At 47.2% G+C, this 22,989-nt stretch overlaps 1 protein-coding gene across 3 annotated transcripts in view; it reads left to right on the plus strand.

Annotated features, from left to right (window-relative positions):
* Window positions 1–6,415: 6,415 nt before the first annotated feature.
* The window catches only part of TLE2 (TLE family member 2, transcriptional corepressor), a 68,699-nt gene continuing 52,125 nt past the window's right edge, over window positions 6,416–22,989 (plus strand). For all 3 annotated transcript variants that reach the window (XM_087922662.1, XM_087922664.1, XM_087922663.1), the window contains exons 1-2: window positions 6,416–6,907; window positions 22,721–22,806. In XM_087922662.1, the coding sequence (XP_087778788.1) occupies window positions 6,884–6,907; window positions 22,721–22,806 (110 nt within the window). In that variant the 5' untranslated portion in view covers window positions 6,416–6,883. The remainder of the gene's footprint in view (window positions 6,908–22,720; window positions 22,807–22,989) is intronic.

A 22,989-nucleotide genomic window follows, 5' to 3' on the forward strand; every position in this document is an offset into this window, starting at 1 on the left:
AGAGGTTCAGTTTAGGGGGCTGGCAGCAGTGATGAGGAGGTTCCCGAGGAGCCTGTGCCAAGTGTGCGTGTGCACAGGATTGCTCATAGGAAAGAGCAGTTACAATAGCATGGGCGACTTGGGAGTAAGACTGCAAGGTAATGGCCCTTCCCTCAAGAAGATCAAAGCCAGCTGTGAAGGATCTTTGCAGAAGGCAAAGACGTTTTGAAACTACAGCCTCGTGGACATTCCAGTATCCTGAGTTTGTATTTGAAGATTCTTATTTTGCAAATTATTTCTTGTCTGTTATTTTTTGGCAAGCCTTGCACAGTTTGGCAAGGCTTGTGCTTATCACAGCTAATTATTTTGTAAAAGCATTACAAAGTTTTTGTTCCTTTTGGATTGTGTTTGATTTGTGGGAAAAGGGCGTGGGTCAGAACAGAACTTCTGGTGGCAAGCTGTTCCACTGATTAATAATTTTCAGTCAGGAAATGTCTCCTTAGTTCTAGGTTGCTTCTCTCCTTGATTATTTCCCATCCATTGCTTCTTGTCCTGCCTTCAGGGGCTTTGGAGAATTAATTTGACTCCCTCTTCTTTGTGGCAGCCTGTCAAAAACTGGAATACTGCTATCATGCCACCCCAACTCTTCTTTTTAGACTAGCCAAACCCAAAAAATAGATTGACTCTCTCTTCTTTGTGGCAGCCCCTCAGGTATTGGAACAGTCTTCTCAGTGCCATCATAAATTCCAACCGTCCTTAAATGGCCATAAGTCAAGCACTTCCTGTATCTATGCCAGCAGTGTGCTTTGCAAAGAGCTATTCCACTCTCGGTGGAATCTATCTCGCTTCTCCCCTCCCCTCTTCCAATTTTTGGGGCAATGAGAAAGGAATCGCCTCCCACCCTCCACAATATTGGGTTTTGCTCCGCCCATTTCCAATGCATCCTCTTCCTCCCATGGTGGAAAAACAGCCTTGCGCACTTACTCAACCACAACCAAATGTGCTGTGCAATTGAAACCGCTGAAGTAGCTGCGGAATTCTGGGAGTTGAAGTCCACCCATTTTAAAGTCCCTGAGGTTGTGAAACACGGCCTTATGGGGGATTTGTATTAACAGTTGAATATTAATTTGCTTATTAAATCCTCAAAGTTTCCGGTTTCCCTGGACAGCTGGCAAAACCAAGTCCAGGCGTGAATGTGCATTAAGAAACACCAAACATGGATTAAAGATGAATGGGGGGGGGGTGGGGAATCGATTTTAAAGCCAGAAGGACTCTAGATCCTGAATTTTAGTCCCCTCCTCCATGTTATTCTATGAGAATTGGAATTAAACTTTGCTAAAAAAAATAAAAATAACATCAGAACCGGAACAGTGGCCCCGAATCTATGATTTGAAAAACCTACATTTGAAAAGAAGCTTGTCAGCCAAAAAGGAGAGAATGGCACAATTATCTTGGCATTCAATTTAGTATGTTGTGTAGTACAACCCTGATTTTACTTTAAAATGCTTCTTCCCCTCTGGGTGCATTAAAATTATCACCCAAATGCAATTCATTAAAAAGAATGTGGCAGCTATTTAAAATCACATAATACAGAAAAATGTCAGAAAACACAGGCTTGAAAATGAGTGCAATGCCAGCCCTAAAGCCGGTGGGAATTAAGGCCTAATGGTCGCAGCAGTGGCATTCTTAACACAGAATAATAACAGAATAACAGAGTTGGAGAGGACCCTGGAGGTCATGTAGCCCAACCCCCTGCTCAGGAAACCTTATATCATCTCTTCTTTAAAATGTCCAGTGTTGGAGCATTCACAGCTTCTGGAGGCAAGTTGTTCCACTGATTGTTTTAGCTTTTAGGAAGTTTCTCCTTAATTCCAAGTTGCTTCTCTTCTTGATCAGTTTCCATCCATTGCTTCTTGTCCTGCCTTCAAAGTGCTTTGGAGAATAGCTTGACCCCCTCTTCTTTGGGGCAGCCCCTCAAATATTGGAAGACTGCTATCATGTCTCCCCTAGTCCTTCTTTTCATCAAACTAGACATGCCCAGTTCCAGCAACCGTTCTTTAAATGTTTTAGCCTCCAGAAGAGCATCTTTGTTGCTCTTCTCTGCACTCTTTCTAGTGTCTCAACATCTTTTTTTTACATCCTGGCAACCAAAACTGGATGCATTATTCCAAGTGTGGCCTTACCAAGGGATTATAAAGCAGTGTTAAGACGTGATCTTGATTCTATACCACTGTTAATGCAGCCTATGATAGGACTATATTGGCTTTTTTGGTGGCTGCAGCACATGGCTGACTCATATTTAAGTGACTGTCCTCTAGGACTCCAAGATCCCACTCACAGTTACTACTATTGAGCCAAGTACTACTTATCCAGAGGTGGTATTTAGCAGGTTCTGACCAGCTCTGGAGAACCGGTAGCGGAAATTTTGAGTAGTTCAGAGAACCCGCAAATCCCACCTATGACTGGCCCCGCCCCCATCTATTCTCCGCCTCCTGAGTCCCAGCTGATCAGCTGGGTCTTCTTTGGTTGCCCTGCACAGGAGAACAGAGCTGGAAAGCAGGTTAGTGGGGTGGGGAGGGAAGGGGGATTTTGCAGTTAACTTCCCCCCAGGAGTGGGGAGGGAATGGAGATTTTACAGTATCCTTCCCCTGCCACGCCCACCAAGCCAGGCTCACCAAGCCATGCCACACCCACCCAGCCACACCCACAGAATCTGTAGTAAAAAAATGTAAATCCCACCATTGACTTCACTCATTTGGTGACTATCCACAATTACCACAGCACTGGAAAAAAAATGACTTATGACCAGTCCTTATGCGTGCACTGGTAATCACGTGAGCAAAATTTGAGTGCTTGGTTGTGCAAATTAGTCACGTGATCCCGAAGTTGTGACCTTCCCAGCCACTCCCAACAAGCGAAGTCAATGATTAAAGTGGATTGGCTTAACTCGTTTTAACAACAGGGGCAAAAAGGTCGTAAAATCAGGTGCCGCTTCTTTAACAGCTGCCTTGCTTAGCAATGGACAGCTGGTCCCAATTGTGGTCATAAGTTGAGGGCTTACCTGTATCCCGCCCCCCAAGCTGACATACCTGACATTTCCAGTCACAGGTTGGCAGGAGGCCAAACAATGGCTTGGCGTAGCCCATGCCACATTTCCTCAGTCAGAAATTCAGATGGGGAGGGGTTGCATTGAGAATCTGGAGGTACAGCCATCTCTAAGCTGTTTGCAGAGTCAGCCTCTGGCCCCTCCCAACAATCTCGGTCTTCATTTTATCCACCTTGGAAGGAAGGATGGAAGTCAACCCTGAGCCAGATAGGATCGAACTCATTGGGCAGAGTCACTCTGTAATATTGTATTCTCACCACTGTGTCACCACAGTCCTTCCTTCCTTCCTTCCTTCCTTCCTTCCTTCCTTCCTTCCTTCCTTCCTTCCTTCCTTCCTTCCTCTCTCTCTTTCCACTTAGCGCTTAAGATTTATGTACCGCTTCACAGGGCTTTTCAGCCCTTTCTAAGCGGTTTTTACAGAGTCAGCATAGTTGCCCCCAACAATCTGGGTCTTCATTTTACCCACCTCAGAAGGACGAAAGGCTGAGTCCAACCTAAGTCAACATAAGCGTGAAAAACAGCCATAAGTCATTTTTCCCCTTTGTAACCGTTGTAACTTTGAATGGTCACCGAAGGAATGGTTGTAAGTTGAGGACTACCTGTACGTGGTGCTTCTTGGCAGGGCTTATCCTGAAAGTGGGGTCCAAAAGTCAAAAGCCTTTCCTTGAGGATAATTCAGAGCATGGGAGCAGGTTTCGAATGCAGATCTGCCCGGCCCTCCTTCAAAGCCATTGATGGTCCTTCCCAGAGATGGTCACTTGGAGGGGGGGGGTGTCTCCTGCTGCTCCAGCTCTAACCACTACTCCACTCAGCCCTGCGTGCCCGAGAGCCCATACCTGGCTTGCATTAAAAAAAAATTGAGACTCTAGAAAGTCTGCAGAGAAGATCCACAAAGATGATTAAGGGACTGGAGGCTAAAACATAGGAAGAACGGTTGCTGGAATTGGGGATGTCTCATTTAATGAAAAAAAGGACTAGGGGTGACAGGACGGTAATCTTCCAATATTTGAGGGGCTGTCACAGAGAGGAAGGGGTCAAATTATTCTCCAGAGCCCCTGAAGGCAGGACAAGAAGCAACGGATGGAAACTCATCAAGGAGAGAAGCAACTTAGAACTAAGGAGGAATTTCCTGACAGTGAGAACAATTAATCAGTGGAACAACTTGCTTCCAGAAGTTTATTTATTTCTTTTATTTATTTAGTTTTATTTGTCAATTGCTTACAAGATAATAGGTATAAGAATAAACATAGTTATGAATACATGAAATGGGTACATATAAGAAAAATAAAAGAAACAATACAACAGGGACAGCGCTTATGCACACCCCCTACAGACCTCTTAGGAAAGGGGTGAGGTCAATAGTAGACAGTCTAAAATTAAAGTTTTTGGGGTTTGGGGAAGAAACCACAGAGTCAGGTAGAGTATTCCAGACATTGTTGCTGAAGTCGTATTTCCTGCAATCAAGTTTGGTGCGGTTAACCTTGAGTTTGTATCTATTGTGTGCTCTTGTATTGTTATGGTTGAAGCTGAACTATTCATTGACAGGAAGGACATTGCAGTGTATGATTTTATGTACTATACTTAGATTGGATTGAAGGCGTCGTTGTTCTAGGCTTTCTAGGTCTAGAGTTTCGTTTAGAAGTTGTGGGTGTTCCAACACTGGAAGTCTCTAGAGATTCTCAGTCATCTTAAGGCAGGGTTGTCCCAAAGGTGATTTTTTTCAAGAGACAACTGGAGTTTCTTGCTTCTTCTTTCGAAGACGTTTTGCTTCTCATCCAAGAAGCTTCTTCAGCTCTGACAGGATAGTGGCGAATGCAAGGATTTATACTCCTTGTTAGACACAGCTGGCTGTTGGCATTCTTTTAGAAAGTCATTGAGGCCCCTTGGAGGTTTATCTGTGTCCTTAGGGTGACCTGAGTGGTGCTCCTGGTTCCTGCAGTCTGCAATTTTTCCTCTGGAAATCCGTTCTTACTCCCACCCCATTCAAAGGGTGTTCATCCCAAATTGTGTCGCTCAAAGTCTGTTGAGATTCACAGTCATCCAGGTCAACACTGGAAGTTTTTAAGAGCTTGGATAACCACTTGTCTGAAATGGTAAAGGGTTTCCTGCCTGAGCAGGGGTTAGACTAGAAGACCTCCAAGGTCCCTTCCAACTCATCTATGTCTATGTTTATTCCTATTATATTTTATTCTACTCCTTATTCTTATTCTAATTCTAATTCTATTCTACTCTATTCTTACTATACTCTAATTCTTATTCTTATTCTGTTCTATTCTTTTCTACACTACTCAAAGTAGAGTAGAATTCTAAATAAGAATTCTATTCTATTCTACTACTCTACTCTAATTCTTATTCTTATTCTATTCTACTCTACATCTTATTCTATTCTATTCCACTCTTTATTCTTATTCTTATTTTATTTCTTTTCTGTTCTACACTAATTCTTATTCTATTCTATTCTATTCTATTCTATTCTATTCTATTCTATTCCACTCCTTATTCTTATTCTTATTCTAATTTTATTTCTATTCTGTTCTACTCTAATTCTTATTCTATTCTAGTCCACTCCTTATTCTTATTCTTATTCTAATTTTATTTCTATTCTGTTCTACACTAATTCTTATTCTATTCTATTCTATTCTATTCTATTCTATTCTATTCTATTCTATTCCACTCCTTATTCTTATTCTAATTTTATTTCTTTTCTGTTCTACACTAATTCTTATTCTATTCTATTCCACTCCTTATTCTTATTCTTATTCTAATTTTATTTCTATTCTGTTCTACACTAATTCTTATTCTATTCTATTCCACTCCTTATTCTTATTCTTATTCTAATTTTATTTCCATTCTGTTCTACTCTAATTCTTATTCTTATTCAATTCTAATTCTACTCTACTCTACTCTTTTACTCTACTCTATTCTACTCTACTCTAATGCTTATTCTTATTCTATTCTATTCTACCCTACTCTAATTCTAATTCTATTCTACTCTAGTTCTTGTTCTTATTCTACTTTATTCTAATTCTAATTCTATTCTACTCTAATTCTATTCTACTTTCATTCTTATTCTAGTTCTAATTCTTATTCCTATCTATCCTACCCCAGCTTTTCGTTTTTCGCGTTTCAGACGACTCCGCGGAGCCGTTCCGGTCGACGGCTTCTGCGAGAGGAGGGGAGGGCCGGCCGGGATCCACCTTAAACCTTCCGTGCGCGAGATTTTCTCCCTCCCCCGCCCCCCCCCCCCGGTCGGCTTGTCAATCGGCAGCGCTTCCCGCACAGGACCGCGATCAGATTTGGCACCGACCTCCAGTGTTTGCACACCCGCGCGCGCACACCCCCGCACGCCCTCATAACACACACACACACACACACACACACCCCGCTTCCTTGCACCCTCGGAACAAATTTCTCCCCTTCCTTTTTAAAGCTTCCCCTCCTCTTTCCTTCCTTGCTAAGTGCTCTTTAAGATATGGGCGGTGGGGAGGGGGGAAAGAGAGAGAGAGAGACGCCCCCCCGCCCCTTCAGCTGGTATTTAACACGCTTCTCCTTTGACCCGCGTGTGCAAATACTTCTCTTTTTTCTCTGCTCACGTAGAATTCTTTTTTAAAAAAATATTCCCCTTCCTCTTTTCTTTCTTTCCTTCTTTCTTTCTTTCTCCCTCGTTTTGCTTTTATTTTTCAAATAAATAAGGCATGACACGGAAACCTTGCTGCAATCTGAAAGGCTGAAGGAGCGCTCCCGCCCGACCGCCCACCCCCCAATTTCTTTGGGGTGGGGGGGGCCGTGTCCCCCAGGATGTATTCTCAAGGACGGCATGCCGTAAGTATTCCACCTTGGTTGGGGTGAGGGGTTTGAGTTGCTTGGATGGAGCTTGGAGGGGTTGTATCTTGAAGGGGGTTGTGGGAATGGGACTTTTTTTTTGGGGGGGTCTCGCAAAACTGGATGGAGAAAGGGGTGCAGGGATGTAGAAATAACAGAATTACAGAATAACCCAGGTGGAAGGGACCTTGGAGGTCTTCTATTCCACCCCCCTGCTTAGGCAGAAAACCCTACACCGCTTCAGACAAATGGTTATCCAATCTCTTCTTAGAAACTTCCAGTGTTGGAGCATTCACACCTTCTAGAGGCAATTGTGATTATTGTTCTCTTAGTCGGGAAATTTCTCCTTAGTTCTAGGTTGCTTCTCTCCTTGATCAGTTTCCATCCTTATTGTTTCTTTGTCCTGACTTCTGGTGCTTTGGAAAATAATTTGAACCCCCTTTTCTTCGGGGCAGCCCCTCAAATACTGGAACACTTCTATCATGTCTCCCCTAGTTTCTTCTTTTCATTAAACTAGACCTACCCAGTTCCTACAACCGTTTTTCATATGTTTTAGCCTCCAGTCCCCTAATCATCTTTCTTGCTCTTCTCTGCACTCTTTCTAGAGTCTAAACATCTTTTTTTATATATATATTGTGGCGACCAAACCTGCGTGCATTAACTTCCATCCATTTCTTCTTCTTGTCCAACCTTCAGGGGCTTTGGAGAATAGCTTGACTCCCTCTTCTTTGGGGCAGCCCCTGAGATACTAGAAGACTGCTATCATGTCTCCCCTAGTCCTTCTTTTCATCAAACTAGACATACCCAGTACCAGCATCCAGTTCCTCATACGTTTTAGCCTCCAGTCCCCTAATCCTCTTCGTTGCTCTTCTCTGCGCTCTTTCTAGAGTCTCAACATCTTTTTTACATCGCGGAGACCAAAACTGAATGCAGGATTCCAAGTGTGGCCTTACCCAGGCCTTATAAAGTGGTATTAACACTTCATGTGATTCTATCCCTCTGTTTATGCAGCCTAGAACTGTGTTGGCTTTTTTGGCAGCTGCTGCCACACGGCTGGCTCATATTTAAATGGTTGTCCACTAGGACTCCGAGATCCTTCTCATACTTAACTGCTATGAAGTTTAGGCTTGGGAAGGGGGTAGGATTCAAAGTGTTGGGTTGGCCCCCCCAGGTCTCTGCTTGCTTACTCACAGCAGCTGGTTTTCCCAAAATTAAAGTGTTTAAAATACACTACACTTACACCAAGTTCGTTTAGCTGAAAAAAAAAAAAAGAGACTTAGGAGCATTTTCCACACTAACGACCGTTTTAGCATCCCCACGGTCACGGGATCAAAATTCAGCCGCTTGGCCACGGACTCATCTTTATGACGGTCGCCGTGTTCCGGGGTGTGTGTCACTTGATCCACTTTTGCGACCTCCTGACAAGCCAAGTCCGCAGGGGAAAAACCAGATTCACTTCACGACCGTTTTTAAGCCTATGGAAGGAGGAGAAGCACAGGAATCAAAATGGGGAATTACCTTTCCTTGTCCCCGTTGCTCCAGCCACTCTTCTTCAGCCCTGTGTTACTTCAGCGGGGCGTTTTAACGCATCCTGCTGGGACTCAAGCCCATTGGGGCCTAATAGGGCCTAAAACCTAGACCAGGCTTGGCCTTGAGGCCTGTGGGGCCTGGTCTACTTCGGAGAAGGGGACCAGGTCCTCCACCGGATCTAAGCATCTCAACTTCACAGGTGTCAGGATCCAGCAGCTAGTAGAGGCTGATGGCCCATCTCTGGTCCTCTTTACGGGGCGCCGGAGTGGCTGGAGAAACGGGCTGACACTGCCCGTCGATTCAAGATGGCTGCCGGCCAGACGGTCCTCTGCTTCACCACGGAGGCCCGAAACTGGCTCTGCGCGCAGCCTTTCCCTGAGCTCTGGTGAATGGGAGCAGCGATCTGGCTGGCCGCCTTGCCACGCATCCTCCTTCTTCACCACGAACTCATCAGCTGCAGTGATTCACTTAACAACGGCGGCAAGAAAGGTCGTACGACGGGGCAAAAGTCAACAAATGTCTCACTTATCCACAGAAACTTTGGGCCCTGTTGTGGTCGTAAGTCGAGGACTACCTGCATTTGCAAGTCAAAATGAATTTATCTGCCAGAAATGGATTTCAAGCTAAGCGCGGAAAAAACTTGGGACTCTGAAATCTGGCAAGAATCGGAGCCAGGATTTTTTTCTTGCCTCTTCTTAAAAGTTCAGTGTTTTCTTTTCAGCTGAGTAATTAATCCTTTATGATTAATTGCAAGTCCTTCTGTATTTCTTTGTGTATTTGAACCCAAATCCAACCCCCCTGTTCCAGTGGGGAGAGGCTACAAAACCATATTTTTTAAAAGGAAAAAGAGCCAACCAATTTTGAAGGATGGAAAAAGCCCCCATCCTGTTTGACCAGAGTGGCCATTTCTGTTTTCATGGGTACTGAGTTCAGATCTGTCTGCACTGACAAGCCCAGATCTTGGATTGGATGGAAGGAAGGCGATCCTTCCACTTATTGGAAGGATGTCATGCCCCACCCCCTGTTGGAGTCTGAATCCGAGGAGGAAGACAAACAGGAGAGTAGCTCCATTGGCTGTGAAGGAAACTGGGGAAGAGCAAAGTCCGGCTGGGCAGAGCAGAGAAGAGGTAGAATAAGGGAGAGGGGGTTTAGAGGAAGACCCAGGCCCACCCCCTCTTCATCCTAGGGCACGCAGGGAAGAACGGAGAAGAGAGCAACGTGGGTTGCATGGCTTACGAGGGAGGAAAGGGCCCTGATTCCCTTCACAAGACACACCTGGGAAGGGAGTTTAAAGGAGAGGCAGATGGGAGGGGTCGTTGTCGGGAACAAATGCTGAGTTCACTTAGTTTTGGCTGCTGTTATCTGAGGTTCTGGCATCCTCCCAACTGGTTTGATTTACTGCCATGTTACTTCACTTCTGGAACTCCTTATCTTGTTCTGCCGGATTTATTATCCTATCTTGCCTTGTTGAATTTATAGTTTAATATTTTCTGTTTACACCATTTTGGATTGGAATATCTGTAGCCAAAGGCTGTTGCAGGTTCCTGGGAGAGTTTTTCTCCAGACTGGAAGGTAACCGAGACATTGGGGCAAAGTTGGAGCTAATAAAGGGACCCCTACTTATTCTCTGGCTGGGCTGCCTTTGTGCCACGCCCCAGGTCATCACACAACACATCAACCCAGGTCAAGGGAGGACCTAACGGATGCATTGACAGAGCCCAGTTCAGTATAAAATAAGTAACAATAGTTAACTAGGTTAATTGTGGATATGTGTATGGGGGGCAGGAAGTTTGAGAAGGTTGTGTGAACTTAGCCTGCTTGGTGTAGGAGTCCTTGTAAACCCTAAAACTGAAGTGTTCAACATATGACCACAATTGAGCCCAAAATTGATGTTGCTAAGTGAAAAAAATTGTTTAAGTGAGTTTTGCCCCATCTTACGACTTTTCTTGCCATAGTGGTTAAGTGAATCACTGCTGTTGCTAAATGAGTAACACGGTTGTTAAGTGAATCTGGTTTCCCCATTGACTTTGCTTGTCAGGAAGTCGTAAAAGGGGATTGCGTGACCTCCCCCCCCGGAAGCTGCAACTGTCGTAAATGTGAGTCAGTGGCCAAGCACCTGAATGTAAATCACGTGACCAGGGGGAGGCTGCAATGGTCGTAAGTGTGAAAAGCGATTTTAAGTTTTTTTTTTTCAGTGCCATTGTGACTTGGAACGGTCACTAAATGAACTGTTGTAAGTTAAGGATTACCTGTACTGCATAATTAGGTTATTTATGGGGCAAACACACCCCGGTGAGTGCCTTCTTTTTTAACCTGCCTTAAAGAAGCAGGAAACATCATTCACACAACAGGTTCAGCTCATTTACTTTATTACATTTGTTGTAGCTGATCGCTGGGACTCAGGAAGTAATTGGCTAATTTGAATTCCCACAAGTGTTGTTTTCACCTTATTTATTTGTTCGTTTGTTTGTCAAACATGCTGTTAGTTGCAAAGTTATGTCTGACCCATCGCGACCCCATGGGCAACGTTCCTCCAGGCCAGAGATGGTATTCAGCTGGTTCTGACCAGTTCTGGAGAACCAGTAGCTGACATTTTGAGTAGTTCAGAGAACTGGCAAATCCCACCTCTGACTGGCCCCGGCCCCATTTATTCGCTGCCTCCCGAGTCCCACCTGATTGGCTGCATCTCCTTTTGTTGTCCTGCACAGGAGAACGGAGCTGGAAAGCAGGTTAGTGGGATGGGGAGGGAATGGGAATTTTGCAGTATCCTTCCCCTTCCACCAAGCCACGCCCACTAAGCCACACCCACAGAACTGGTAGTAAAAAAATTTGAATGCCACCACTGATCACGACTCCATGAACAACGTTCCTCCAGGCCTTCCTGTGATGACCCAGGGTGTGGCACAAAGGCAACACAGTCACATAAGTAAGAAGAGTCCCTTTAATGCCTCCAACTTTTCCCCCAATGTCCAGGTTACCTTCAGCTGGAGAAAAAACTCTCCCAAGAACAGTCTTTAAGTGGAGGAAATTCAGTCTGAAAACAAAGTACATACAAACTGTAAATAAAAATCCACACAAACCATGCGGCAGCAATTAACTTGACAGGGCAGGATGGGGAAATTGCAGACTTGAAAGGCCAACAAAACACACACAGTTGTGAAGACACCAGGATCCCAGATAAGCCTCGACAATAACAAATAACTCACAATTTGTTTCCAACAAGTTGCTGTGCTCAGCTTTTCTATTTAAACACTGTGTTCCCAGCTGCAGCTAATGAAGGGAATCAGGGCCCTTTCCTCCCCGGTAAGCCGTGCAACTCACGTTGCTCCCTTCTCCATTCCTTTCTGCATGTCCTAAGATGAAGAGGGGTTGGGCTTGGGTTTCCCTCTGAATTCCCTCTCCCTTGCTCTGCCTCTCTCCTGCTCTGTCCAGCCGGACTTTGTCCTTCCCCAGTTTCTTCCACACCCAACGGAGTCACACTCCCACTCCCTGTCAGCTGCTCAGCCTCCCCCTCCAAATCAGATTCCAACAGGGGCATGACACTTCCTGTCCTCTACCATACTCCGGAGTCCATTTAAACTCACGCCGACTGCTTCAGTGACTCCCTCCAGCCACCTCATTCTCTGCCATCCTCTTCTTCTTTTGCTCTCAGTCTTTCCCAGCATTAGGATCTTCTCCAGTGAGTCCTTCTTTCTCATGAGGTGGCCAAAGTATTTGAGTTTCATCTTCAGGATCTAGCCTTCTAAAGAGCAGTCAGGGTTGATCTCCTCTAGGACTGACCGATTGTACAAGATAACAAGCATAAGTATGAACATAAACAGGAACAAAGGAAGTAAATACAGATAAATGGGGACCGTAAGACAGGAATCGTAGACACGCTGGTGCAGTTATGCACTCCCCCTTTAAGGATCTCTTAGGAACTGGGTGAGGTCCAGGGTAGACAGTTTGAGGTTGAAACTGTGTGGGGTTGAGGCTGTAACAACGGAGTCCGGTAGGACGTTCCAGGGGTTGACCACTCTGTTATTGAAGTCGCATTTTCTGCAAATGAGTTTGGAGCGGTTTACCATTAGTTTCTATCAGTTTTTTGCCCGTGTATGATTGTGGTTGAACTGAAGAAGTTGTTGACAGGCAAAACGTTGTAGCAGACAATTTTGTGAATTATGCTTAGATCAGACCGCAGGTATAATAATACAATATATAATCTATCTATCTATCTATCTATCTATCTATCTATCTATCTATCTATCTATCTATCTATCTATCTAATTATCTATATCTATCTATCTATCTACACATACATATATATACACATATACACACACACAGACACACAGACACACACAATATATAATACAATAGTCTTGCCTAGACTATTGTGTGAATGTAGCCCTAGGCCTGGCCCTTCAGCTGGGAGAAATTTGCAAACAAGATGCAAATTTCGGTCTTTAAAGGTAACCCCTGACTACCGAATCATTAGCTCCAGAATTAAGAGAGGAAGAGAGAGAGAGATATATCGTGGCGTTTGCACAAGTCCCTTACCGACAATTAATTTAACCACAGTGTTTTTCAATTAGTCTGGATTTGCATGACACAGACCTGGAAGCTAAGTAGCATTTGGGTTGGTTGCATACGGTGCGGTGGCCTTGTTGGACGCTCGGCTGACCGTGATCTCAAGCAAGGCCACAACAGCCAGCCTCAGTGAAAGCAGAATCAATTTTTATTTAATTTTTATTTATATGATTTTTTAAAAATTTCTTGATTTTTATAAATAATTCCAAAAGGCAAACAAACATATAATTCAGGGAGGCCTTGACTTACAATCGTTCGTTGAGTGATTGTTCAAAGTTACAACAGCACTGAAAAAAAGTGACTTATGACCGATTTTCATACTTACCACCTTCCAAGCATCCCCATGGTCATCCCCATGAAGCATCCCCATGCTCCTATTTATGATAGTTACTGTGTCCCGGCGTCACGCGATCCCCTTTTGCGACCATCTGGCAAGCAAAATCAATGGGGAAGCCAGATTCACTTAACAACCGGGGTTATTATCTTATTTACCGCAGTGGTTCACTTAACAATCCAGGCAACAAAGATCGTAAAATGGGGCAGATAGTCCTCGACTTACGACCACAATTGAGTCCCAAAGTTCTGTTGTTAAGTGAATTCATTTAACAACAGAAGTTTGGGACTCAATTGTGGTCGTAAGTCGAGGACTATCTGTATTTTCTCCTCCTATTTTTCCCACAATAGCATCCATGTTAAGGTGGTTGGGGTGAGAGAGAGGGACTGGCTCAAAGTTGCCAAGTCAGCTTTTGTGCCTAAAGCAGGACTAGAACTCCCAGTCTCCTGGTGATTCGCCCCAAACCACTCAGCTGGATTTGTTCATTTGTTTATTTGTTTATTTGTTCAAGCGATTATAAGATTACAGGTATAAGTACAAACATAATTATGAATACATGAAACGGATACATATAAGAAAAATAAAAAGAAACAATAGGACAGGGACGGTAGGCACATCACAGTGGTGGGATTCAAATTTTTTTTTTTTACTACCGGTTCTTGGTGGGCCTGGCAGGTGAAGGATACTGTAAAATCTCCAGTCAGAGGGGGTATTTGCTGGTTCTCCAAACTACTCCAAATTTCCGCTGCTGTTTCTCCAGATCTGGTCAGAACTTGCTGAATATACCACCTCTGGCACGTTGGTACACTTATGCATGCCCCCTACAAATCTCTTAGGAAAGGGGTGAGGTCAATAGTAGACAGTCTAAGGTTAAAGTTTTTGAGGTTTGGGGGAAAAAAATCACAGAGTCAGGTAGAGTATTCCAGACATTGACCATTCTGTTACTGAAGTCGTATTTCCTGCAATCGAATTTGGTGTGGTTAACCTTGAGTTTGTATCTATTGTGTGCTCTTGTGTTGTTATGGTTGAAGCTGAAGTATTCATTGACAGGTAGGACATTGCAATATATAATTTTATATACTATACTTAGATCGGACCGAAGGCGGCATAGGTCTAGTTTTCCTAGGTCTAGAATTTCAAGTCTGGTGGCATAAGGTATTCTGCAACGAGTAGAGGAGTTGGAGAACTCTTCTTATGAAATATTTCTGGACTTTCTCAGAACTCTTCTCTGTATTAATATCAGATATGTAATGCGGGTTCCAGACTGATGAGCTGTATTCAAGTATTGGTCTAGCAAATGTTTTGTATGCCCTAGTTAGTAGCGTGATATTACCAGAGAAAAAGCTACGTAGGATTAGGTTAATGACTCTTAATGCCTTTTGGGTTATGTAGTTTCATTTCATGCCTAAGACAGAACTAGAACTCCCAGTTTCCTGGTGATTGGCCCAAAGTCACCCAACTGGCTGTTGTGCCTAAGTCGGAACTAGAGCTCCCAGTCTCCTGGTGATTAAAACAAAGTCACCCAGATGATTTCAGGTTTTTAGACCAACTCTTTCACCTCTAGACCAGATTGGGGGGTTTGGGGTATACTAGCAGGATACTTGCTGGCCAGATCCCCGAGGAATGCATCCTGGTTGGGTGGAAGCTACTCAGAGCAGGGACTTTTCTAGAATAACAACAGGAGTCTCCTTGAAAAATAGCGTTTCTGCCCCATCCCAAAACCAGCTGTTTTCAGAGAGCATCATTGTGTTTTTATTAGAAGTTTTCATTTTTTTTGGCTGAAAAAGTGTAAAAATGTGGCTTTTTGCCCAGTTCTGTATGGTGAGTAAAATCCCACTCTGCACGGCTGGCTGGGGAATTCTGGGAGTTGAAGTCCCACCCGTCTTAAAGTTGCCAAGTTTGAAAAACACTGTTTTTAAATGCGTTGCACGGGGTGTCTTTTATCTCTCCCTTTTCCAGGAGGATTTAAAACCAGCCTGGAAGCTGCTTGCAAGCCAGGATGGAAAAAAAAAAAAAAACCCTTTAAAAGATTTTTACCTCCCTTAATTTTAGGTTACAGCCATTCCTGTCAGCCGCAATCATTTTATAAGCAGCTGCAGTTCATAAAGTCACAGTGGCTCTTTTCATTTCCTGCCTATAGTTGCCTGGTACCTTCTACGTGCTCTTCTCACTGCAGCTGAGGGCACCTCCGAAAAAGGAGAATTTTTTTTTTTTTTAAATCATTCTAATGCTCCAGATCCAGAAAGGGTGCTTGAAGTCATCGAGCTTCACCCCTCGTTTGATGGCAGGAATCCAAACGGACAGGATGTGTTTTCCTAACGTTCAGCGTTGTTATCGCTTCAATCCATTATGGGCGGGGTGGGCTTCAAAAAATTTAGCAACCGGTTCTCTGCCCGGTTGCTGGGTGGTCGTGGCCATGGTGGTCGTGGCCTAGTCAGCCTCCTGCACCATGTCTGGAGGGGTATTTTCACCCTTCCCGAGCTACAGAGGTTTCCTCGAGCCTCAAGGAGGGCAGAAACGGCCTCCTGGGGCTCCAAAGGCTCTCCGGCCTTCTGCAGCCTCTGAGAACTTAGTTTCCCTCCTCTCCAGGACCTGGAGGCTTTCCTTGAGTCTCCGGGAGGTCCGTTTCTTCCCTCCCCAGGCTCCTTATGCCCTCTGGAGGCTGGAAATGGGCCTATTTCTGGCATTCTGGAGCCTCCTGGAGCCCCATTTCTCCTCTCCCCAGGCTCTGGAGGCCCTCCGGAGGCCGGAAATGGGCCTGTTTCTGGCATTCTAGAGCCTCCGGGAGCCCCATTTCTCCCCTCCCCAGGCTCTGGAGGCCCTCCGGAGGCTGGAAATGGGCCTGTTTCTGGCATTCTAGAGCCTCCTGGAGCCCCATTTCTCCTCTCCCCAGGCTCTGGAGGCCCTCCGGAGGCCGGAAATGGGCCTGTTTCTGGCATTCTAGAGCCTCCGGGAGCCCCATTTCTCCCCTCCCCAGGCTCCTTATGCCCTCTGGAGGCTGGAAATGGGCCTATTTCTGGCATTCTGGAGCCTCCTGGAGCCCCATTTCTCCCCTCCCCAGGCTCTGGAGGCCCCCGGAGGCCGGAAATGGGCCTGTTTCTGGCATTCTGGAGCCTCCTGGAGCCCCATTTCTCCCCTCCCCAGGCTCTGGAGGCCCCCTGAGGCCGGAAATGGGCCTGTTTCTGGCATTCTAGAGCCTCCCGGAGCCCCATTTCTCCCCTCCTCAGGCTCTGGAGGCCCCCGGAGGCCGGAAATGGGCCTGTTTCTGGCATTCTAGAGCCTCCCGGAGCCCCATTTCTCCTCTCCCCAGGCTCTGGAGGCCCTCTGGAGGCCGGAAATGGGCCTATTTCTGGCATTCTAGAGCCTCCTGGAGCCCCATTTCTCCCCTCCCCAGGCTCTGGAGGCCCTCCGGAGGCCGGAAACGGGCCTGTTTCTGGCATTCTAGAGCCTCCTGGAGCCCCATTTCTCCTCTCCCCAGGCTCTGGAGGCCTTCCAGAGGCCGGAAATGGGCCTGTTTCCAGCTTTCCGGAGGCCCTCGGAGTCCTGTTTCCCCCCTCCCCGGGCTCTGGAGGCCCTCTGGAGACCAGAAACGGGCCTGTTTCCGGCCTTCTGGAGCATCTGGGAGCCCCGTTTTTTGCACTTCTTGAGCCTCCACACAGGCCCTGTATTTAACCTGGGATCCAGAAGAGGCCGCATTGAGACTCCTGGGAGGGGCGGGGAGGGGCAGGGCCAGCCAGTCATTGCATCTACCGGTTCTGTGAATCAGATGTAAAATTAACATCCGGTTCGCCCAAACCATTGCAAACCGGTTGTGTTATGTCCTGAGGACTCAAGGAGTTCTCACTCAGGTCCACTCACTTTGTGTGGGCGATATTCCCCCATTCCCATTGGTTGGTTCTCCCCAGCAGCCAGCTATAAAAGCAGGCTGCGGGGTCCAACTGGTTGCTGATTGCTGCGAGCCAGTTCCAGGCTTGGCAAGCACGGTCAGCCCTTTATTTGTAAAATAAAGTACTGTTGCACTCATGCTCTGGTTCAGCCTCTCATTGCTCAAACTTAACACTGGCGACGAGGATGGGATGGCTACCAGATGCACCTTGCAACCGCTGAGTCACTAGCCACCGATCCGCAGCCCAGAGAGAGCGATCGGCTGGCGATAAGGGAAACGCTGATCCGCAGCCAGAGAGAGCGGTCAGCCAACAAAACGAGCGATCAAAAAGAGCAAACGCAGATCCGCAGCCAGAGAAAGCGGTCTGATTCAAAAAGTTAGAAGCGTCTGTAGCCGCTTGTTAGCCCCGCTACGGGGAAAGTGAAGCGCTGCGAGCCGCAGCCGCTCTGCATTTGGCGCAAAATTCAAACGGGTGTCATTTGAATTTCGAGCCAGTAGGAATCACAGCACAGCGCTGTAGAGAGTCACTAACGCCCACTTTTTTGGCGCGAATCAAGACACCTCCAACGGCTAGCAGCCAACGTGGTAACCCAGAGAGAGAAAGAGAGGGTAGCAAAAAAACCTCTCCAGAGCTGATATCACTAGTAACTCACGAGCGCTCGTAGTCCCAGAGAGATTTTTTTCCGCAGGTAGCCCAGCCGTTCCAGCACCATGAGTTCCAACCCAGTATTCCCGACGTTTAAACCAGACGAAGAGAAGTGGGAATCGTATAAGAACCGTTTCAATCATTACATCGATGCGGTCGGCCTGGCGGATGCGGGAGAGCATCGGAAAAATCCTATTTCCTAATCTACTGCGGAGCCACCGCTTACATACCGCCGCAGCACTCGTAGCGCCGAGAGAATTGAAAAACGCCCGTGGTCCGAGTTGCTTGAGATCCTCACTAACCACTACGCTCCCAGGCCTTCACAAATCGCCAGGAGGTTCACGTTCCGTATGAGGAAGCAATCAAGTAAGGAGACCATCAATCAATATATGGCCGCCCTCAGAACAGCAGCCCTGCACTGCGGGTTTGGAACATACCTGGAGGACATGCTCCTCGATCAATTAGTTTGTGGGGTCAAGGATCTCAACCTACAGAGGCGCCTGCTAGCTAAAAAAGACCTCAACCTCGCGCAAGCGGTAGAGGAGGCCCTAGCAGCCGAGCTAGCAACGAACTCAGCCACCGAAATTCAGGGCCCAAGTGCCAAGCTAGCATCGTTCCCAGTCCATTCCGAAGAGGTGGAAGCGGAGGAAACCCACAACGATGAGAACGATGTCCACCGCCTCACCAATGACAGACGGTCGCAGGTAGGGGCCAAACAAGAATACACCGGTCCACCCAAGCACATCACACTGTGCCTAGCCTGTGGGGGATCACATCAAAGGGCCACCTGCAAGTTTAAAGGAGCCGTTTGCAACAACTGCCATAAGAGGGGGCACATTGCGAGAGTCTGCCAAGCCCCCCAAAGCGCTGCACACAGACCCCCGTCCTCGCACTCGGGACCACAGAGGCAAGTATTAAACTGTCGCACGCACCGCCTTGCCAGGCGTACTTGCCACACTGTTAGTAAAATTTCTCTCTCCGTTTCCCTAGAAGGTAAACTGTGCCTCATGGAGGTTGACACAGGGTCAGCGCTCTCAATAATCTCGTGGAACACCCTCAAGAGACTCCACCCCAGCCTATCTACTACCCGGCTTCAGAGATGCCAGTTCGGTCTGAAGGACTACCAGGGGAAGGCCATTCCCGTGATCGGCAGAGGCAAGTTCTTTGTCAGTTTTAGAGCTTTTAAAGGCCACCTACCTCTAGTGGTAGTTAACGGCAATCTACCCACCTTATTGGGGCTCGATTGGTTTCCCCACCTCGGCCTAGGGTTAACAGGAGTCCATGCTGTCTCAACCTCAGACACTGACTCCTTATTCGCTGACTACGCAGATGTGTTCAGCGAGGAGCTGGGGTGTTATAATGGAACCCCCATCTCATTCATCGTTGACCCCCAGGCAGTCCCAATCAGATTAAAACCACGTAGAGTTCCATTTGCTATTCGACCAAAACTAGACGCTGAATTGGATAAACTACTAAAACAAGGGGTCATTGAGCCAACAGATTTCGCCAAGTGGGAGACGCCCATTGTCACACCCCTCAAAAAAGATGGTAGCCTGAGAATTTGCTCGGACTACAAGACAACAATCAATAAATATTTACAAGTTAGCGCCTACCCTGTGCCCGTCATTCAGCATTTATTGCACACTTTCGAACCGGGCAGTATTTTTGCTAAATTGGACATGTCTCAAGCATATCAACAGTTCCCTGTTGATAACCAAACAGCGGAACTTCAGACCATCATCACTCACAGGGGTGCCTTCTGATGCAAGCGTCTCCAATTTGGCGTAAGTGTTGCCCCGGGTATTTTTCAGTCCCTCATGGAGCGGATTTTACAGGGCCTCCCTGGTGTAGTACCCTACTTCGACAACATCTTGGTCTCGGCCAGGGACAGACCCCAACTCTTCCAGAGAGTGCGAGCAGTGTTAGAGAGGTTCAGACAGCATGGCCTCAAGTTAAAAAAAAGAAAAATGCGCCATTGCCACTAGACAGGTGGACTTTCTGGGTTATAAAATTGACGCCTCTGGCATTCACCCCCTGGAGTCCAAGGTTAGGGCGATCCACGAAGCTCCCACACCGACCTCCAAAACGGAGCTACAAGCTTTCTTGGGGCTCCTAAACTTTTATGCATCCTTCTTGCCCCATAAAGCCTCAGTAGCCGAACCCCTACACAGATTACTAGACAAAAAGTCACCGTGGCACTGGGGGCACAAAGAAGACCAAGCGTTTAACGCCGTCAAATCACTACTTACGTCAGAGGCAGTGCTCATCCAATTCGACCCCAACCTTCCTTTAGTACTGGCAGCAGACGCATCCCCTTTTGGAATTGGGGCGGTCCTTAGTCACCGACTCGCCAATGGCGCCGAGGCCCCCATCGCCTTTTTCTCCAGGACGCTCTCGGCCACGGAGCGAAATTACAGCCAAATAGACAAGGAAGCCCTAGCAGCTGTTGCAGCCGTGAAAAAGTTTCACGAATTCCTTTTGGCCACTTCTTGAACTGGTCACCGACCATAAGCCCCTCCTGGGCCTACTGGCCGGCGACAAACAAACACCTCAAGTCCTCTCCCCTAGGATGACAAGGTGGACACTTTTCCTAGCGGCCTACTCATACAAACTTATCCACCGCCCGGGCAAAACTCTATCCCACGCTGACGCTCTCAGTCGCTGCCCCTTACCCGCTCCGGCTGAAGACCCAGCTCCTGTCAATGCCATTTTCGAAATCACCCAGTTGGACCTGCCCATCACCGCCCTTGACATCGCCGCCAAAACCAAGGCAGACCAAACGCTCGCCCAGGTGCTCGACTGGGTGAGGAGGGGGTGGCCGGGAGGCAACGTTGATAACAAATTCGCACCCTTTAAGACTCGCATGCAGGAGCTGTCCAGTTTGCAGGGTTGTCTACTGTGGGGCACTCGAGTGGTCATTCCGACCTCGCTGCGTACCCGAGTCCTGGAGGCGTTGCACGAGGGACACCCCGGCATTGTGAGAATGAAGGCATTAGCACGCAGCTACGTGTGGTGGCCGGGTCTAGACGAGGACATTGTCAATTGGGTAAGTTCCTGCAGCATTTGCCAGGAATCCCGTCCTGCTCCCCCATCGCCACCCCTACCAGATGGGAGAGCGCCAGCGCCCTTGGTCTAGAATCCATATCGATCTGGCCGGCCCGTGCATGGAAAGATGTTCCTAGTGGTCGTGGACGCTTATTCCAAATGGATAGACGTGGCACAGCTATCCACGACCACCACACTAGCAATCACCAATGTGTTAACGCGCCTGTTCGTTACACATGGACTACCCGACTCCTTGGTCTCCGATAATGGCCCACAGTTCGCATCAGTAGAATTCAGCCGTTTTGAAGCCAACCTAGGCATTCGCCACATTTTCACAGCCCCATTTCACCCTGCGAGTAATGGGTTGGCTGAAAGGGCCGTCAGGACCACCAAAGAGGCCCTCGCTAGGTTTGGCAGAGATGACTGGCACCACAAACTCTCACGGTTCCTGATGAGCCAGCACTCAACCCCCTGTGCAGTCACCAATAAGTCCCCAGCGGAACTTCTGATGGGCCGGCGCCTGAGGACTGTATTAGATAGACTGCACCCACAATACTGCCCTGACTCTCCCCTCGCTTCCACTTCGGGGTTAGACATTTTATGTTACAGGAGCCGATATTCGCAAGGAATTTCGCTGGGGACCCACTTTGGATTCCGGGCGAGGTCATCGCCGTCACCGGGCCGAGATCGTATAGAGTCAGGCTGGAGGATGGTCGCGTCTGGAGGAGACACATAGACCAACTCAGAAGGCGCCTCAGCAACCTCGCAAACAAGAATCCAGAGTCTCCAGTCGAAGGGGAACCGTCTCATCCGCCGCCCAGCCACACCGCACCCAGCGACCAGTCTGCGCCAGCGGTCGTTCCGGTCAGCCCAAACTCGGACAACAGCGCCCAGAGAGTTGACCAACCTGATCCAACCCATGAGAGCTCGACCCCAGTAACCAACCCGGTGGTTTCCGAGGATGCCCAGTCCAGAGAGAGTGTTGGCGACACTATGCCGGCTCAACCGTCACAGACTGATACCGAACAGACAGACAATGTTCCCGAGTTGCGCCGCTCCGGGCACCAACACAAACCCCCCGTCTACCTCAAGGACTATGCGTGTTCGCATCTGGGGGGAAGAGGTGTTATGTCCTGAGGACTCAAGGAGTTCTCACTCAGGTCCACTCACTTTGTGTGGGCGATATTCCCCCATTCCCATTGGTTGGTTCTCCCCAGCAGCCAGCTATAAAAGCAGGCTGCGGGGTCCAACTGGTTGCTGATTGCTGCGAGCCAGTTCCAGGCTTGGCAAGCACGGTCAGCCCTTTATTTGTAAAATAAAGTACTGTTGCACTCATGCTCTGGTTCAGCCTCTCATTGCTCAAACTTAACAGGTTGCAGCCCACGTACGACCACAACTGAGCCATAAAATTTCTGCGGCTTAGCTGGACATTTGCAAAGTGAGTTTTTGCCCCCCTTTTATGACATTTCTTGCTGCGATTGTTATAAAGGAGCCACAGCAACCATTACATTAGCAACACGGTTTTTAAAAGCGAATCTGGCTTCCTCGTTGGCTTTGCTGGTCAGAAGGTCACAAAAGAGAATCACTTTTTCAGCATCATTGTAAATGTGAACAGTCGCTGAATGAATGGTTCTAAGTCAAGGACCACCTGTAAAGTAATTATGGTTTATGGGGAAACCTGGTTTTGAAGGACACCACACCTTTTGCAACAACCAAAATAACCACAAGTCGTATTTTATTATTATTATTATTTTTCTCCTTGCCTTAAAAGCTATTCCATCTCTCTTATCTTTCTGTTTTCAGTCCGGGCAGCCTTTTAAATTCTCAGTGTTGGAGATTTGTGACCGAATTAAGGAAGAATTCCAGTTCCTCCAGGCTCAGTATCACAGGTATGGAAAAGAAGAGGTGGGGAAAAAAAAAAAGATGATTAATGTTCTTAATTCTGATAACTAAGTCGAACCTCCACACCCAGGGGCAGTATATCCCACAATACTGCACAGCCTTGAAAACTTCAGAAATCTCTCTGTTGCTTTTTCTCCCTGGTTGCTTTTTTTCCTCCCTGTCAACCATGG

This window comes from Pseudonaja textilis, chromosome 1 (assembly GCF_049901715.1).
Source record: "Pseudonaja textilis isolate UNSWEBS1 chromosome 1, rPseTex1.2, whole genome shotgun sequence".
Classification (NCBI taxonomy): domain Eukaryota; kingdom Metazoa; phylum Chordata; class Lepidosauria; order Squamata; family Elapidae; genus Pseudonaja; species Pseudonaja textilis.